Here is a 19,406-nt window from a genome sequence, read left to right as displayed (position 1 = left end):
TGTATGTTCACCACACAAAAAAAAAAGACTTACGTATGTACTGGCATGCGAGAAATATGCATATATATGATATGACGCTCTGGCCGGTGTAAATAAAAATTAAAGGTCCTTTGAACATCGATCCTCGTGTTCTCAAGAACAATGGCCCCGTTCGCTGGTCTGAAACTTGGCTGAAACTGGCTGAAAAACACTGTTCCGGCTGAATTGTTGTGAGAGAAAATACTGAAAAAAAAGCCGAACAAGCCATTTTTATAAGACAAACGAACGGGGCCAATTTTGTTTGCTTGTCACTGTTGTGAGAGATTAGAACAGATACACTATAAAGATAGTCGACGTAGATTTTTCCTTGCAATTCATGACCACAAATAGCGACTCACCGTCAGCGACAAAGATCTTCAAATCGTTGGAACATCATTTCTGTTCGACTTATTAGGCTCAGTTATCAGCTATGGTATAGTGTTTTTCTCTCATAATACTTTTTAGCCTAACTTTTCAGCGAAACGAACAGGATCAGAAGAATTGGCTGGGGTTCTCCCCAAACACACTGACATTGCAGGAAGATGATGAGCTGTTCACGTACGTACATGGTGCACGCTACAATTAGTAAATATACAAATCTACTGTTGAAGCAGGAAAATATTCGAGTGTAAAAAGAAAACCATGGAACACAATCACTGGTTGTTACATAATAGTTACTACATTACATACCAGTTTCCAAAAAAAAAAAGGAAAAACGTACTTACATACCATACCGTTGATGAAAACCAACATTTCAATTTGCAAGCTCCTGCATCCGTACTGCCATTGAGATGGTAGTCCATGCATGCACTGTTCTAGCCTACCCTTTTCTGCCTCCACATTGCCTGAAGCTCTCAATCAGCTGCGTCAGGTTCTCATACGAGGACCCTCCTTTCGCCATGGCCACATGAGCTTTCTCCCCGTACTCCTTGGCCTTCCTCCTCCTCTCGTCCGCCTCCTCCCCTTCGCCCATCAGCGCCGACACCGCCCGCACGATGTCCCCACGCGCCACTGCCACATTCTCGTCGTCGAACACCATCACGGGCGCCGTGACGCCGACGGGCACGCCGACGCCGAGCACGTCCACCACCAGCCGCTCGTTCAAGAACTGATCGGCGAAGTGCGGCCACGTCACCACGGGCACGCCGTGCGCCACGGACTCCAGCAGCGAGTTCCAGCCGCAGTGGTGACGAACCCGCCCACGGCGCGGTGGGGACAGGATGGCGAGCTGCGGCGCCCAGCCGCGCACCACGAGGCCGCGCCCCCGCCGTGCGCGCCTCTAGCGCCCCAAGCCACTCCTGCACCTCCGGCACCGCGGCGGACACCTCAGCCTCCTTCACCACCCAGAGGAGAACGGCCTGCCGGTGTCCTCGAGGCCGTGGCCGACCTCGAATAGCTGCTTCGGGAGCTTCCGCGCCAGGCTGCCGAAGCTGACGAACACGACGGAGTCCGTGTCCATCGTGTCGAGCCAGGCGGCCACCGCGCTCTGCAGCCGGACGCCGTCCGACGATCGTGTCCCCGCGCGACGCCATGGCCTCGACGTCCCGGTTGGAGAGGCAGAGAGGACCAAGCGTCCACACGGGTTTGCCGAGCGCCGCCTCGTAGCACGACACGAACTGGCCCTCGAGGTCCGCGAAACGTGTTCACCACCGCGCCGTCGGCCGTGCGCATGGCCTCCACGCACTCCGTCCAGAGCGCCTCCCACCCCGGCGAGTTAAAGAAGCCCGGCGCCGTGGCCTTGGTCACCTCCACGTGCACCGGCATGCCTGGCACCACGAACCTCTCCTGGTCGTCGTCGGTCGCCCGCGGGTCTGCTCGCGTAACCCGTGGTCGATGGCGTTTGAGGTCGCAGAGCGAGTAGAAGCACGACGGCCCGTGGAAGAAGAGGCGAGGGATGCCGAGTCTTCTGGCCACGCGGCCGTCCACGGGTTGCTCCAGTCGGAGATTGATGCAGCTCGGGCGCAGCGCCAGCGCTCGCAGGTATGCTTCCAGCGGGCCGGCGAGCTTCTGCACGGCGTTGAACAAGGGGATGAAGTGGCCGTTGTCCGTGACCTGGTCCACGTTCTCGATGCCCGGGGGCAGGCCGTCGTTGGTGTCCGTCGGCAGCGGGGAGCTCGACGATCTCGAGGGACAGCTTAGTGCGCACGGCCTGCTCGGCGACGCCACGCAGCCGTACGCCGTTCACCGGTGTCGTCACCAAGCTCGCGCGCGCGCCGCGGTCCGTCAGGTGGCGGCGAGGTCTACCATGGGGATGGTTGTGGCCCTGCGCCACGAGGGGGACGATGACGAAGTGAGATGGCGGTGGGTGGCGCTGGCATAGCAGAAGCAGATTCCTCCGTGGGCGCCATGGACGTGCCTAAGCTAACTTCCGGCGGGCACCGCACGAATGGTGTAAGAAATAGGGTGGCCTGTGAGTCTGTGAGACTGTGACCAGAAGGATCGAGGGCGTTGGTTTTATATAGCCTAACTGTCCGGTCCACTCGCTCTCTACTCAAGGCCCACTCGTGATTCGCTCAGCTACCAGACTGACTGGCCCACTGCGCAGGCGAGGGAACTCCAGCTACCGGCCCACTCGCGGCCCACCAGAGCAGGCGAGGGAAAAAGCCAAAAAAAATCTGGCTGGATGGGGTCTCGAACCGTGGTCTCCCCCGCCTAATACCCAGGGCTACCACTACACAACACGAACTTAAATAAAAACTATTAAAATATGGTATTACATATATTAAAATAATCTTGCAAATGTTAAATATGTCCGCTGCTAGACTTGCCAATTTACTTTAGATAGACATGTGATTACGGTTCAAAGTATGCACAGTGTAAGTAGAAACAAGTAAATCAGTTGGGAAGTCCTAATAATTTCTAGATGTGTAAACTTGCTCTGATTCTCTTCCGATTTGCAGTTCTAATGGCCATCCAGTGATATGTCTCTCAAGGACATGTACTTGGATGACATTTATTTTCTAGCTTTTAAAAATATGCCAATGGCTACTGCCTTCTCTTCAGGCTTCTTAGATTCGAGGGTGATGCTCCATATTAGTTTTTGTTCAGTTGGGTTATATAATCCCTAAGCAGCAAGGGTTCCACGCTCCGACCACCCCCACACCGCGACGACTACCGTGACAACCATGGTCGGAACGACAATTTTGATCGCCGCAACCAGCGCAACGATTTTCGCGACCACCACGACCAGCGTAATCAGCGGCGTAATCGCCGTGACGATTACAGGGGCAAGCGTGCTCGGAAAGATGACGGCGAAGTCAACATCGTTAAAAAAGGTGGCGGCGAAGAAGACTACGCCAAAGCATTGAAAGGGACCCCTGCCAGCTCCATCCCAAGTCAAACCATACCATGGAGAATTGCCGTGTTCTCAAATCCTCTACACGCGTCAACAGGCTCCGGATAAATTCGACAAGCCTAACGACGCAGGGAGAGCAGCGTAACGAGGACAACGATGATAAAGAACGCAGATCCCCGTCACAAGTATGTCAAGCCAACCGATCGCGTCCACACCATCATTGGGGGCAGAGTGTCCATCGAGACCAAACGAGAGTGCAAGCTACTCGTCCGCGCTTGCTTGAACGTGGCCAATGCCGACAACCTCATCGCTGATCCGTGGCTCCCTCCTTGGTCTCACCGCGAGATCTCCTTCAGCAGAAAGGACCAATGAGCTGCAATACCTGAGCCAGGGCGTTTTCCTCTGGTTCTCGATCCTTGTATCAACAAGGTTCAGTTCGATAGAGTGCTGATTGACGGCGGCAGTTCTATCGATATACTGTTCAAGAACAGTTTGCCAGCCCTGAAGATAACCCAGGCTGATCTCAAGCCATACGAGGCATAGTTCTAGGGTGTTCTCTCCGGACAGAGCTCCACACCTCCCGGACAGATCACGCTACCTGTGCAATTTGGTACCCCAGACCACTTCCGCACCGACTATGTCAACTTCGTGGTCGCCGACTTCGAAGGCACCTACCATGCTATCCTTGGCCGACCAGCGCTCACCAAGTTCATGGCCATACCTCACTATAGGTATTTGGTGCTCAAGATGCCTACTGAGAAGGGGGTTCTAACTCTTAGGGGCAACGTATACGCATCTTACACCTACGAGGATGATAGCTTCAAAATAGCAGAGGCTCATGACCTCTCTATTCGCATGGCCAAGACCACGCTCGACGCCAAGCAGACCCCAGCCGACCACCTAGAGATCCTAGAGCTTGAGGCCCCATGCAAGAACATCAAGTCCAAAGAGCACAAAGAGATCCAGCTGGTCGATGGTGATCCCAGCAAAACGGCCCTTATCGGGGCCAACCTAGATCCTAAATAGGAAGACACGCTCGTCAGGTTCTTGAGGAGCAACATGAGTGTGTTCGCATGGAAACCCGCTGACATGCCCGGTGTACCTCGGAACTTGATTGAGCACTCCTTAAATGTCGATGGCAAGGACAAACCCATCAAGCAGAAGCTACGACGGTTCGCTCGCGACAAAAAGGAGGCTATTAGGGTAGAAGTTACACAGCTTTTAGCAGCTGGATTTATCAAAGAAGTGTATCATCCAGAGTGGTTAGCCAACCCGATTCTTGTACGCAAAAAGAATAAGGAATGGAGAATGTGCGTTGATTACACTGATCTCAACAAACACTGCCCTAAAGACCCCTTCGGCTTACCTCGCATAGACGAGGTCGTAGATTCAACTGCCGGTTGCGAGCTGCTTTTCTTTCTCGATTGCTACTCTGGTTATTACCAAATAGCTCTTAAAAATGGATGACCAGATCAAGACATCCTTCATCACGCCCTTTGGCGCCTACTGCTACACAACCATGTCGTTCGGGCTCAAGAACGCTGGGGCTACCTACCAACGCGCCATACAGGCCTACCTCAAAGATGAGATAAAAGACGACCTCGTCGAGGCTTATGTTGACGATGTAGTTGTTAAAACCAAGGAAGCATACACCCTTGTCGACAACCTAGAACGTACCTTTGCAACCCTTAACACATTCCAATGGAAATTAAACCCAAAGAAGTGCATCTTTGGTGTTCCATCTGGTATACTGCTCGGCAACGTCGTCAGTCACGACGGCATACGCCCTAACCTAGAGAAAGTAAAAGCTGTCTTGGACATGAAGCCGCCCAAAAAGGTGAAGGATGTTCAGAAGCTTACCGGATGCATGGCTGCCCTCAGTCGTTTCATATCTAGATTAGGCGAAAAAGGACTACCGTTTTTCCAGCTGCTCAAAGCATTCGAGAAGTTTGAGTGGTCGAAGGAAGCAGACACTGCCTTTACATAGCTGAAACAATTCCTTACATCACCTCCGGTCCTCACTGCTCCCAGAGAAGATGAAACCCTCCTGCTTTACATTGCGGCAACTAATCGAGTGGTCTCCACTGCCATGGTGGTCGAGCGCGACGAGCCCGACCACGTCTACAAGGTACAGCGACCAATTTATTTCATCAGTGAGGTGCTCAGTGAATCCAAGATCAGGTACCCACAGATTCAAAAACTGATCTACGCCATACTAATTACATCCCGAAAGTTGAAACACTACTTCGATGAATATCGTGTGGTGGTCATGACCGAGTACCCTCTGGGAGACATCATTCGCAACAAGGATGCAAACGGGCGCATCGTCAAATGGGCAATGGAGCTATGCCCTTTCTCTTTGGAATTTGTAAGCCGTACTACAATCAAGTCTTAGGCACTTGTCGATTTCATCGTCGAGTGGACAGACTTAAGCACACCTGCCTCTCAGGGGCCCGCCAAGTATTGGAAGATGTACTTCAACGGCTCTCTCAACATCGATGGTGTAGGACCAGGAGTCCTTTTCATATCACCATCCAAGGAGCAGCTGCGATATGTCCTCGGATTTATTTCCCAGCGTCTAATAACGCCACCGAGTACGAAGCATGCCTACACGGTCTGCGCATTACAGTCGAGCTCGGTGTCAAGCGTCTCTATGTCTACGAAGACTTGGCTCTAGTCATCAACCAACTCAACAAGGGCGGAGCGCGCGCTAGCGTGGTCACCACGCCGCTCAACGTCGTGCGGCAGCGCGGCGTCGCCGAGCACCGAGCAGGCCGCGCGCGCTGGGCTGCTCCTCGAGTTCGTCGAGCTGCCCTTCCCGCCGGCTGACTCCAGTCTGCCCCCCGATTTCCAGAATGCCGACATGCTCGCCCAACAATAGCCAGTTCCTCCCTTTCTTCTTGGAGCTGCGGGAGCTCGCCGGCCCGTTCGACGCCTACGTGCGCTCGCTGACACCGCGCCCCAGCTGCATCATCTCTGACTGGTGCAACCCGTCGACGGCCGGCCGTGGCCAGGAGCCTCGGCATCCCGCGGCTGTTATTCTACGGGCCGTCGTGCTTCTTCTCTCTCTGCGACCTCCAGGCCTCCAACCACGGCCTGCACGAGCGGATAGCCGCGGGCGGCGACCAGGACAAGCATGCCGTGCCGGAAATGCCCGTGCCGGTTGTGGGTGACGAAAGCCACCGCGCCCGGTTACTTCACCCACCCAGCGACCCAGCTGCTGCGCGATGAGACAATGGAGGCCATGCGCACAGCAGCAGGCCATCACGGCGTGGCTGGACAAGCAGGCCCCCTGCTCTGTCGTGTACGTCAGCTTCGGCAGCGTCGCGCGCAAGCGCCCCAAGGCCCAAGCAGCTGTTCGAGGTCGGCCACGGCCTCGAGGACTCCGGCAGGCCGTACCTCTGGGTCGTGAAGGACTCCGAGGCAAGCACGGCGGAGGTGCAGCGGTGGCTACACGATCTCGATCTGGAGGCGCGCACGGCCGGGCGCGGCCTCGTGGTCAGAGGCTCGGCGCCGCAGCTGGCCGTCCTGTCACACCGCGCCGTCGGCGGATTCGTCACGCACTGCGGGTGGAACTCTCTCCTCGAGGCCATCGTGCATGGCGTGCCGGTCGTGACGTGGCCACACTTCGGGGACCAATCCTTCAACGAGTAGCTGGCCGTGGACGTGCTCGGGGTCGGCGTGCCCATCGGCGTGACAGCTCCGGTGTTCATTCTGGACGAGGAGTCCGTGGCAGCCGTGCGGGGCGACATCGTGCGGGCCGTGTCCGCGTTGATGGGCGGAAGGGAGACGGCTGACGAGAGGAGGAAGCAGTGGCGGAGCGTGCAGTCAATCAGAATGGGGGGGGGGGGGGCGGGGGACACCAGGATCGGATGCAGTAGCAGCTACTACTGCAACATAAGCAGCAGTAGCATCTCAGCCGTTCAAGGAACCATCAATGGCTAGGATCAGAGCCTCTTTCCCTTCTTTTATTTTCTCCCCCATTTGCAATCAGTCTCTGTTTGCGCACGGTGATGTTTGGCTCTGCGAGGAGGATTTGCTCGTCACGTGTGAGTCACCAACAGTGCCAGACTCAAGTGTGAAAATTACAAAAATATACCATTACGGAGCATATATGTTGAAAATTACACAAATTTACATGTAACCACAATCTCAAAAATCTATACCTAATATTAAAAAATATAAAAAAAATCCATTTTTTTTGTCAGACCCAACTGTTTTGCCCACTAGCTCGCGTCCATCTCAACTCCCATCTCTTCACCTCCCGTCGCTCCGATAAAAAAATGTTCGTCTGACCCCACCACATCGGTTCCGTCTCACGTCCACTACTAGAAAAATGATTTTAGAAGATACGGTCAAATCATTTTCGGAGACGGGCACACCTAGCGTCCGCCTCCGTAAATAATTAGGAGGGCTCTACGAAATGCCCGCCTCCAAAAATCATTTACGGAGGCGGCCAGGCGGGCGTCCTACTAAGACTGACTTCCTTCGAAAATTGATTTACGGATGCGAATGTCTTAAGAGAGTGTGTGGTGTAGTGGTACAGAGGTGCTATCATTGAACGGCAAGTCACCGGTTCGATTGACGGAGGCGGGCGTGTTAAGGCGCCTGTCTTGCATGTAGTGCCGTTGCTGCTCTAGTCCCGTGTGTAGTCTCGGCGCTGAGATGGAGCGGTCTGCGCCACCTCCTCCTGGCCTCCTGGGGCCCTCCTACCGCATTCTTCGGAGAAGCTGGCGCCGCCACGTTGGTTGTCGTTCATGGTGCCTCCTGCTTCCTCCTTTAACTTTGCCTAAGTTTCTTTTTTACATGATTGGATACTTTGTGCAGCGTCTTAAAGTGGAAAAAATTTAAATGTGATTAATTTCATGTCTTTTCCTGTAGCAATTGGCATGACGACGGGAACAAATTGTATGTCCCATCGCAACGCACGTCATCTACTGGTAGAACGATTTTTCAATAATTGTCCCACCAGAAAATAACTTCAGGTAAAATAAAATGCTAGAAATACGATTTTATATTTACTTAAGCATATATGTTGAGAAATTATTACATAGAAGAATATTACTTTTTGACCATGAATTTAGATTTTTTTGGATTTTTGAAAAAGATTTTGTTGCTGAACAACTTAACTGAAAACTGTGTCACTTTCACTACCCTTTCACTCCAAAAAATAGAGACCGATAGCACATGGGGGAGGAAAAAAAAAAGGAGAGAAAGGGGCTCTGATCCTGGCCATTGATGGTTCGTTGGATGGCTTAGATACTGCTACTGCTTATGTTGCAGTAGTAACTACTACTGCACCCGATCCTGGTCCGGGGGGGGGGGGGGGGGGGGGGGGGGGGGGGGGGGGGGGGGGGGGGGCAGTTTAATCGGAGTACTCTTGAGAATCAAAGTCTGAATCCAGCGAAGCAACAACTTCTCCTGAGAGCTGTCTTGCCCAGCAGTATGGCTGACACTCACAGCACCTGAGACCTGAGAACTACGGAGTCTACATCACTTTGGTGTCTAGTACGCGTCAGGCACAGCACCTGACAAGCACAAATGCAGACTTTGCAGTGATCAGCGCTTGCAGGAGGGGGGATGAAGACGAAGACGAAGACGAAGATGAAGTACCAAGCTTATCAATCCCATTATGAACTTCCATTCTGGTACCAACTGGAATGGCTGATCGATCCCATTTGACTCCTTGATTCTTGTGTTTCCATGTTCAGGGTCAGCCAACACTGTAGAACAAATTTATACTTCACAAATAAGTGGCCTCCATCCACATCAAACCTCTAGCAAACTGGACACCTTGTATGTATATCCATACCTCTCCGACTTATATTTGTTCACAGGGGAAGGCTATTTTGCGCAACCCGCCATACATGTGTGTGTGTGTGTGGGTGGGGGGTGGGGGGGGGGGGGGGGGGGGGGGGGGCTTGGTTTGTGAGGGGGATACTTTTAGTTCCATATCCTATTCCAATATTCCAATCAAGAGTGAATTTGGCACCGCCTGCTATAGGCGTCTCTCCCAGCTGCCGCTGCAATTGTCTTGATTTATTTTCTTCCAGGACGTGATATCCTGACTTTACAAAGAACATATCTCTGTTGTCATAGTGCCATGCTAAAAAAATAATCCATGTCTTGTCGAACAGGGATTGCCAAAATGTGTTGCACATCCTCCTCCCAAAAAATATCTTTCACAACCTGGTTGTCCCAACGTCTAGTGATTGGATCATTTAGTTCAGATACCCGTATTATGATGTTTCTGTCTCAAGCTATTCATTGTCTTCTCGACACTCTAGTAGGAATCTAAGGATCAAGCCAAATATTAATGTTCTCACCACTACCAACTCTCCAAATTAGCCCTCTTTAAGGGCTTTGATTCCATGCAAAATATTTCTCCACGAATTGGAAATACCTGGTTGCTTCTTTGCCTCCAAAATGTTCCAACTTGGGAAGTACTTCGCTTGCAAAACCTGAGCATAAATTGAGTTTGGTGCCTGCAGAAGTCGCCACCCTGTCTAACCAACATAGCCAAATTAAACAAGTGCAAATCACGATAGCCAAGCCCTCCCAGACTTTTCCTTTGGGAGAGAGTCTCCCATGATAGCCAATGCACTTTTCTTCTCTCGTCATATTGTTGAGCCCACCAGTATTAGCAAATCATAGTGCTAATAATGTCATCACATAAGGTCTTTGTCAGGTCAAAGCAAGACATTGCATACGTGGGAATGGCTTGTGCAACAGCTTTAGTTAGTACTTCTTTCCTAGTTTTCGACGAAAGTTTCTCCATCCACCCTTGGATCCTTTTCCACACACGGTCTGTGAGGTATGCAAAGGTTTTTTATCTTGACCTGCCCATATATATAAATAGGTAAGCCAAGATATCTCTCATTTCTTGCCTCTGACTTTATATTCAGAGTAGCCATCATGCTTTGTTTTACATTGTTTCTTGGGTTCTTCCTAAACATGATTTGAGGACATGTCCTTATTGATTATGTGCCCCTGAGAAAACCCCATAAATTGAAAGAATATTTTGTAGATGGCTAGCGCATTGTTCATTAGCTTTTAAGAGCAACAAAGAATCATCAACAAACAATAAATGGTTTATACTTGGCGCATTGTTGCAACTTTCCACCCCCCCCCCCCCCCCCCCCCCCCCCCCCCCCCCCCCCCCGCTAAATCTCCTCTTTGTTCAGCGGCATTCAGTACATACCAAAAATAAGTAAAGTATAGGGACATAAGGGATCAACCTGCGCCTGCCTCAAGCCTCTTTGCGGGGATGGGTTGACTATGGTTGTTCGATGCCTTTCTTCGTTGGGTTTCCGTGGATGAGTAGTTCACACAGGCCAATGAGCTCGAGATGTTGTTGGGCCTGTGGTAGTGCTTTTTTTTTTGTGCAAAGGCTTGTGACAGTGCTTTGTATTTGCTTTAATGTTTATTAATTTTAGTAATAATTCACATATATATTATATAACTAAATTATTAAATCTGGAACGGTACATCAAAATGCACTAGTATCCGTATATTCTATTCCAACTGGTAATCAGAATAGCCATGGGAATGACATCGATAGTAAGTAGGGAATTGCTGGCGCTCTAACGTCTGATAGGGTAGGATTTCGTCGGACGGTAACCTGGGCACACTCTCACCAAATGGCCTAGCAGAACGGTCCATTAGAAAACGACATCGCGTGACTCTAGCTTCGGTCGCCAGCCCGCTCGCCCACGCCTACCGCTGCCTCGTTCGTTGTTGCGCGCGCACATCCATCCCCGTTCGCCTCGTCCTGCCCCGCACGCGTACCCTATCCACGTCCGCCTCACCCCGCCCCGTGCCCGCCACTCCTTCCCCTAACCCCCTCCTCTCTCTCTCCGCGCGGGTGGGACCTGGGACCAGGGATGAGGACGAGAACGCCCCATCCACAAGACCTCGGGCGCGCCGCGCGCCCCTTTCCCTGGCATCCGGGGCGTGCCATATGACTCTCTAGACATACATCTGAAACACAAAACACTTACAACATGAAACACTTAAATGCAACATATGTTTAAAGCAGATGAAACATTTGAAACATACACTTGCAACATATGTGCGAAACATATGCAACATCCAGATAAACATAATTGTAACTTCCAACATGAGAACACTAATTGCAACATAAAACTAAAACAGCTCAAACATTTTGAAAATACTCTTGCAACATATGTTTGAAATATGTGCAACATCCAGATCAAAAACGCTTACAACAAGCCTCTGAAACACTTGCAACATGTCTTTGAAACACTTACAATATATGCAACATCCCGATCTACACTTGCAACAACCATATAAAATACTTGCAACATACCTCTCATCTGAAACACTTGAAACATATATTTACAACATAGGGGGAGGGAGAGGCCAGGGCAGTTGATTTCGACCTCAGAGTGGGAGCCGGCGTCGAGCGGCAATGCGCGAGCACCACCAGCACGGGTCGTGCTCGTGGGTGCCCTTAGCTCGGTGGGGACCCACCTGAGGCACGTGACAGCACCAGCAGAGGCGGGTGGTGCGCCCAATGGCGCGGGTGGGCACGCAGCGGGTGGGACTGTGGGAGCAAGGAACGATAGGCGCGGGTGAGGCGCGCGACGAGCAGGAGCGAGGAGTGAGCAGCGCGATCGCGAAGGAGATGGCCACTCCGGCGAATGCGGAGTGGGGCGGGCTAACGGCCGCACGTCGCTGTGAAGTGTGTGGTGGGCGATCGAGTAGGAAGATATTTTTTAGAGAGATGGACAGGTTTGTTGGGCTGGTAACACGCACGGAGACCTAGAAAGGGATGTTTGATGGGACGGACGCTCGATCCTGAGCATTACCGTAATAAGCGCGTGTTCAGTTCCACCCCAAAATCCCAAAAAGTGCTACAGTACCTATCACATCGAATGTTTGCGGCCCGTGCATGGAGCATTAAATGTAGACGAAAAAAAAACTAATTGCACAGTTTGGTGGGAAAATTGCGAGACGAACGTTTTGAGCCTAATTAGTCCATGTTTGAACACTAATTGTCAAATAAAAACAAAAATGCTACAATAGCCCAAAATTCCAACTCCCTGAAACTAAGCACGCTCTAAGTATGGAACGAACACATCAGTGTACAGTCATGCACGTACGGTGTAATTCCGGCATTGCCTGCCGACCAACGGCAGCCAACCCAGTACCCAGCCCCGCACGCTTCTCGATCTCGAGCAGGTGTATGATTGCCTTTGGCTTCTTCTCCCGCACAAACACATGCATAACGAACCGCGCGAGTCCTGCACGGCGCGACGGATCTCGTTTGTCTCGTGGCCTCCTCGTTCCCAAATTTGCCCTGGGATATACATATGCCTCCCCCTTTTGCACGCCGATCACATTGAAGCATATGTTTTAATTTGTGGGCACCATTTCCAGGAGTCGTGTCGTCTAAGCTTTGTCGTCTGTTTGGTTCACGAGCAAACTGGTTGGGCAGCCAAAGCACCGCAGTGAGAAACACATCACCGTTGAGTTGATATAGTGATGGTTCGTTCTAAGTTTCTAACCACCATCGCTTTTAACTGAACTAATGGGAATGGGCTTTTTCCTTCGTCCATCACCTTTTACTCGACGCTGATATTAAAAGTTGAGTATCCTCTCTCGTGAATCATTTTGAAATGACTAATAAGTTCCTAGTTGCTCGTTTTCACATCGATAAAAATGCGGTAAAAAAAAGTGCAGCTGAAAATGAGGTCTAGCTAGAGCATTACCACTCCTAAGTGCTACCAGGATTAGAGCTGTAGAAGAACATCTAGCTGATGGTTATGCATGGTTCAAGGGAGAGCAATCATTCACCTTCTGGCTGCAACCATCCTGAAATTCAGGTCTAGGAAAACACACATTATTTGCCGTACACACTAAGGATAACAAGTTGAACAACTGAACATACAGTATAGTACTTACGCTAATTGCTACGTACTTGCTAGATGTCTAGTTGAAAACCATGCGCATGCAAGGACAAGAAAGCAGCGGCGCAAACAATTTTTTGTCGTCAAGATCTGATGATGCGAGATCTGACTACTAAGTTCTGCAAGTTTTATTAAAGCAGCCGCAAACAACTTCGTCCTCAAGATCTGATGATGCGAGACCTGGCTGCTAAGAGGATCTCTAAGTGTCTTTATTAAACTCGTTTTCTAAATTATTATTTGAAAAGCTATTTGAATAAAAATTATTTTCTATAATTTTTCACCTTCCAATAGTTTTTTTTTTTATTTCTTGTGAGTCATTCTTGCTCTTTATCTTTGGCTATAAAAAAATCTGGAATAAAGAATGACAATGTTTAAAGATCCAATTAAAGAAGTTCTTGCAGAGCATTTTTCTCACTAAAATCTGTACTCCTGTCAATCAGAAATGATATAAAGAGGCTTTTAGAGTTACTTTAAGTTTTACGAGTTTTTTTTTTGCGAATCACAGTACTCACACATGTAGGTACACCCACACCTACGAACACACATATATATCGTACTTGCATGACCACCTCGTCATCGGCTCAGCCTTACTTCTATGAACACACGTACACCCTGCTCCTACAAATACCTTCGAAAGAATGAGACTGGACCGTCAGACGATGCATCGCTATCGGCAGACACCTCATGTACCACTAAAAACTCCTGAAAAAGTTCTAGACACTCACTCTAAGTCAAGAACTTGAACAGAAAAACTCTGGCTAAGCGTAGCTTAGCTCACTCGCCTCGCGAATCTTCAAGATTTGAATCTTATCCGATAGCCTTAATGTTTTGATAGGCACAGGCAGCTACTATACTATCCGTTCAGTATACCAACCCACTCACGCCTTGTTTAGTTTCTCTCCCTAAAGTTTACTCCATATTCCATCGAATATTTGGACACATGTATGGAGTATTAAATATAGACTAAAAAATAACTAATTATACAGTTTGCGACTAATTTGCGAGACGAATCTTTTAAACCTAATTAGTCCATGATTTAACAATGTGGTGCTATTAGGCTTAATAAATTCGTCTCGCAGATTACTGACGAATTTTGTAATTTATTTTTTTATTAGTATCCGAATAATCTATATGACACTTCTATGTGACACCCGATATGACATTCTAAAACTTTACACCTCAAATTTAAACGAGGCCTCACACAACGCAGTCGTTCGATCAACATTAAATCATCAATCTACAAGTTGCTCGGACAAACCAGGTCGGTTGCACGTTCTTTTTTCCCAGTCGAGGAAACGACGGCTGCAAAGATCTAGAAGTGTCATACATAGATTTGCCTCCAACTGGATGCCTGAATGTAAATTATTGGTCTAGCTACTAGTAGTTCCTTTGGATACCTATCATGAAAACGACGAGGTAGCTAAGGCACGTAAATTATTTGATTATTCGACTTATCTTTTTTTTAAGACGCAAACGTTTATAAACACGAGCATATACTCACTTCTATAAACACACGTACGTATATCCTACCTCTATCTTTATGAACATCTCTGAAAAACTAAATTAGACAGGTAAATTTCGAGATTGATGCCCCCTACGACTTATCCTCGAAGCAAGCATGTGACCAATCACCTTTGTTGATTGCCACAATGCCACGACGAACACTTCTTCGAACGAAGCGGAAGGCGACTAGCGGAGTCGCCGCAGCCTATGAAATGCGGTGGGCAATAATGCCAAATGATCGAGCGGCGGGCTATATATGGATGTCCGCTTGTATGTTCACCACACAAAAAAAAAAAGACTTACGTATGTACTGGCATGCGAGAAATATGCATATATATGATATGACGCTCTGGCCGGTGTAAATAAAAATTAAAGGTCCTTTGAACATCGATCCTCGTGTTTCTCAAGAACAATTTGTTTTGCTTGTCACTGTTGTGAGAGATTAGAACAGATACACTATAAAGATAGTCGACGTAGATTTTCCTCGCAATTCATGACCACAAATAGCGACTCACCGTCGGCGACAAAGATCTTCAAATCGCTGGAACATAATTTCTGTTTGACTTATCAGCCAAATCGCTGGAACATAATTTCTGTTTGACTTATCAGTCTGACTTATCAGCCATAGTATAGTATTTTTCCTCTCATAACAAATTAGCGAACAGTACTTTTTAGCCTGACTTTTCAGCGAAGCGAACGGAGATAAGAAGAATTGGTTGGGGTTCTCCCCAAACACACTTGACATTGCAAGAAGATGATGAGCTGTTCACGTACTGTACACGGTGCACGCTACAATTAGTAAATATACAAATCTAGTGTTGAAGCAGGAAAATATTCGAGTGTAAAAAGAAAACCATGGAACACAATCACTGGTTGTTACATACTAGTTACTACATTACATACCAGTTTCCCAAAAAAAAAGGAAAAACGTACTTACATACCATACCGTTGATGAAAACCAACATTTCAATTTGCAAGCTCCTGCATCCGTACTGCCATTGAGATGGTAGTCCATGCATCCACTGTTCTAGCCTACCCTTTTCTGCCTCCACATTGCCTGAAGCTCTCAATCAGCTGCGTCAGGTTCTCATACGAGGACCCTCCTTTCGCCATGGCCACATGAGCTTTCTCCCCGTACTCCTTGGCCTTCCTCCTCCTCTCGTCCGCCTCCTCCCCTTCGCCCATCAGCGCCGACACCGCCCGCACGATGTCCCCACGCGCCACCGCCACGTTCTCGTCGTCGAACACCATCACGGGCGCCGTGACGCCGACGGGCACGCCGACGCCGAGCACGTCCACCACCAGCCGCTCGTTCAAGAACTGGTCGGCGAAGTGCGGCCACGTCACCACGGGCACGCCGTGCGCCACGGACTCCAGCAGCGAGTTCCAGCCGCAGTGGGTGACGAACCCGCCCACGGCGCGGTGGGACAGGATGGCGAGCTGCGGCGCCCAGCCGCGCACCACGAGGCCGCGCCCCGCCGTGCGCGCCTCTAGCGCCCCAAGCCACTCCTGCACCTCCGGCACCGCGGCGGACACCTCAGCCTCCTTCACCACCCAGAGGAACGGCCTGCCGGTGTCCTCGAGGCCGTGGCCGACCTCGAATAGCTGCTTCGGGAGCTTCCGCGCCAGGCTGCCGAAGCTGACGAACACGACGGAGTCCGTGTTCATCGTGTCGAGCCAGGCGGACACCGCGCTCTGCAGCCGGACGCCGTCCGACGACGTGTCCCCGCGCGACGCCATGGCCTCGACGTCCCGGTTGGAGAGGCAGAGAGGACCAAGCGTCCACACGGGTTTGCCGAGCGCCGCCTCGTAGCACGACACGAACTGGCCCTCGAGGTCCGCGAACGTGTTCACCACCGCGCCGTCGGCCGTGCGCATGGCCTCCACGCACTCCGTCCAGAGCGCCTCCCACCCCGGCGAGTTAAAGAAGCCCGGCGCCGTGGCCTTGGTCACCTCCACGTGCACCGGCATGCCTGGCACCACGAACCTCTCCTGGTCGTCGTCGGTCGCCGCGGTCTGCTCGCGTAACCCGTGGTCGATGGCGTTGAGGTCGCAGAGCGAGTAGAAGCACGACGGCCCGTGGAAGAAGAGGCGAGGGATGCCGAGTCTTCTGGCCACGCCGGCCGTCCACGGGTTGCTCCAGTCGGAGATGATGCAGCTCGGGCGCAGCGCCAGCGCTCGCAGGTATGCTTCCAGCGGGCCGGCGAGCTTCTGCACGGCGTTGAACAAGGGGATGAAGTGGCCGTTGTCCGTGACCTGGTCCACGTTCTCGATGCCCGGGGGCAGGCCGTCGTTGGTGTCCGTCGGCAGCGGGAGCTCGACGATCTCGAGGGACAGCTTAGTGCGCACGGCCTGCTCGGCGACGCCACGCAGCCGTACGCCGTTCACCGGTGTCGTCACCAAGCTCGCGCGCGCGCCGCGTTCCGTCAGGTGGCGGGCGAGGTCTACCATGGGGATGGTGTGGCCCTGCGCCACGAGGGGGACGATGACGAAGTGAGATGGCGGTGGTGGCGCTGGCATAGCAGAAGCAGATTCCTCCGTGGGCGCCATGGACGTGCTAAGCTAACTTCCGGCGGGCACCGCACGAATGGTGTAAGAAATAGGGTGGCCTGTGAGTCTGTGAGACTGTGACCAGAAGGATCGAGGCGTTGGTTTTATATAGCCTAACTGTCCGGTCCACTCGCTCTCTACTCAAGGCCCACTCGTGATTCGCTCAGCTACCAGACTGACTGGCCCACTTGCGCAGGCGAGGGAACTCCAGCTACCGGCCCACTCGCGGCCCACCAGAGCAGGCGAGGGAAAAAGCCAAAAAAAATCTGGCTGGATGGGGTCTCGAACCGTGGTCTCCCCCGCCTAATACCCAGGGCTTACCACTACACAACACGAACTTAAATAAAAACTATTAAAATATGGTATTACATATATTAAAATAATCTTGCAAATGTTAAAATATGTCCGCTGCTAGACTTGCCAATTTACTTTAGATAGACATGTGATTACGGTTCAAAGTATGCACAGTGTAAGTAGAAACAAGTAAATCAGTTGGGAAGTCCTAATAATTTCTAGATGTGTAAACTTGCTCTGATTCTCTTCCGATTTGCAGTTCTAATGGCCATCCAGTGATATGTCTCTCAAGGACATGTACTTGGATGACATTTATTTTCTAGCTTTTAAAATATGCCAATGGCTACTGCCTTCTCTTCAGGCTTCTTAGATTCGAGGGTGATGCTCCATATTAGTTTTTGTTCAGTTGGGTTATATAATCCCTAAATGCATATAGAAGAAAAACATATAAAAGAGAAATTTTAGTTGATATAAACTATGGCTGCTATCTTCTCTTCTCCGTACGTCTCCACCGACCAAATACGCAAGTTAAGGGTGGCGGGCCTAATAATTTATTTGATTTATTTAAGGCTGAATTAAGCCCAATTAATAAATTCAATAAACTTAGATAGTTTCTCACTGTTAGTACGAGAATCATACAATAAACCATGTGTTCCGTTACAACGCACGGGCATCTTTGCTGGTTAATATTAAAGAGCAAAGTGTTTTTTTAGCCTGTTTTTTTATTCCTACTAAAAAAAGTACTCTGTCTTATTTGTTTTTATTAGCTCTACACTTGTTGTTTCCGCCTTTTCTAATTTTGCATCTCTTACCGATCTTTGTTCCTATCAATGCTTTCTTTCCGATTTGAGTTTTGTCTTTTTCTATGTTTCTGATTTTGTTTCCGTGTTTTGGAATTTTATTTGTTGCGCTCGGTCTGTTTTCTTGGTTTGATTTTCTCCGGTTGTTTCTTTTTTTTTCCGCTTGGTTTATTCTATTTTCTGATTTTTTTACTCATGATCCGTGTCTATACGGATATGAGTTACAATAACTCTCATCTAGCGAAGATGGATATGAAGTCAGATTTCAAAACATGTCCTTTGTATCATGTGTGTGACCTAGACTCATAAGTCGTACCAATACGAGTTACAACAACTTACGTTTAGAGATGATACGTAGTCCGATTTCAATATGTATTGGGTTCCAATATAACATATGGATATATTTGCAATCTATCCCTAATATTATTATATCACGAAGTTTTTTTTTGTTTTCATCCCATTTCTATTCTTTTTTAATCTTTCTCATGTTTCATCTCCGTTCCATCTGCCTGGCACAACTTCCGTTAGGCGAGTCCGTTCAGGAGTTTTCCTATTTTTCTAGATTTTTTTGTTTTCCTTTTCGTTTTAATTTTTCCCATGTCTTTTTCTCTTTTCAATTTACATTCCATTGTTTTCTCCGTTTATGTTTTCCTTTTTATTATTTTATAATTTTTTTGTCGTGTCTTTTCTTTTGGTGTTTTTCTATTTTCTATTTTCTTTTTCTTCAAACTGGAAAGTTACCAGGTAATTGTATAATAGGTTGTACGTTTAGGTGTATCGCACCAATATATAAAGTAAAAAGAGTACTTTCTAACCATTTTTTTCTACTTTTTGCAATATACCCTCATACTCGTGTATATAATCAAGACTCACAATTCGTCCTCAAATGACACGTGTCCGTTGACAATGAGGAGTCCGATGTCAAGATGTGTCCAAAGATGGTACAGAGTTCTCTTCTAAGACGTGTCACAATAGATGACAAGATCATTAAATAAATCCCTAGATCGTTCAAGT

At 49.4% G+C, this 19,406-nt stretch overlaps 1 protein-coding gene and 2 pseudogenes across 1 annotated transcript; 1 reads left to right on the top strand and 2 right to left on the bottom strand.

Moving 5' to 3' along the window:
• Nucleotides 1-618: 618 nt before the first annotated feature.
• Nucleotides 619-2,366, bottom strand: LOC136462989 (UDP-glycosyltransferase 73E1-like; annotated as a pseudogene).
• Nucleotides 2,365-7,258, top strand: LOC136465313 (UDP-glycosyltransferase 73C1-like; annotated as a pseudogene).
• Nucleotides 7,259-15,513: 8,255 nt separating this feature from the next.
• Nucleotides 15,514-17,362, bottom strand: LOC136462986 (UDP-glycosyltransferase 73E1-like). Its single transcript, XM_066462038.1, has one exon. The coding sequence runs from the start codon at nt 17,296-17,298 to the stop codon at nt 15,781-15,783; it is 1,518 nt and encodes a 505-aa protein (XP_066318135.1). The 5' UTR covers nt 17,299-17,362; the 3' UTR covers nt 15,514-15,780.
• Between the last annotated feature and the right edge of the window lie 2,044 nt (nt 17,363-19,406).

The sequence above is a fragment of the Miscanthus floridulus genome, chromosome 7 (genome assembly GCF_019320115.1).
Source record: "Miscanthus floridulus cultivar M001 chromosome 7, ASM1932011v1, whole genome shotgun sequence".
In the NCBI taxonomy this organism is placed as follows: Eukaryota; Viridiplantae; Streptophyta; class Magnoliopsida; order Poales; family Poaceae; genus Miscanthus; species Miscanthus floridulus.
Note: the sequence above shows the minus strand (reverse complement) of the source record. Positions and strands in the feature narration are given on the sequence as shown.

Bases quoted from the DNA above. Each gene is read 5' to 3' on its own strand.
- LOC136462986 (XM_066462038.1), bottom strand. From the start codon at position 17,298: ATGGCGCCCACGGAGGAATCTGCTTCTGCTATGCCAGCGCCACCACCG.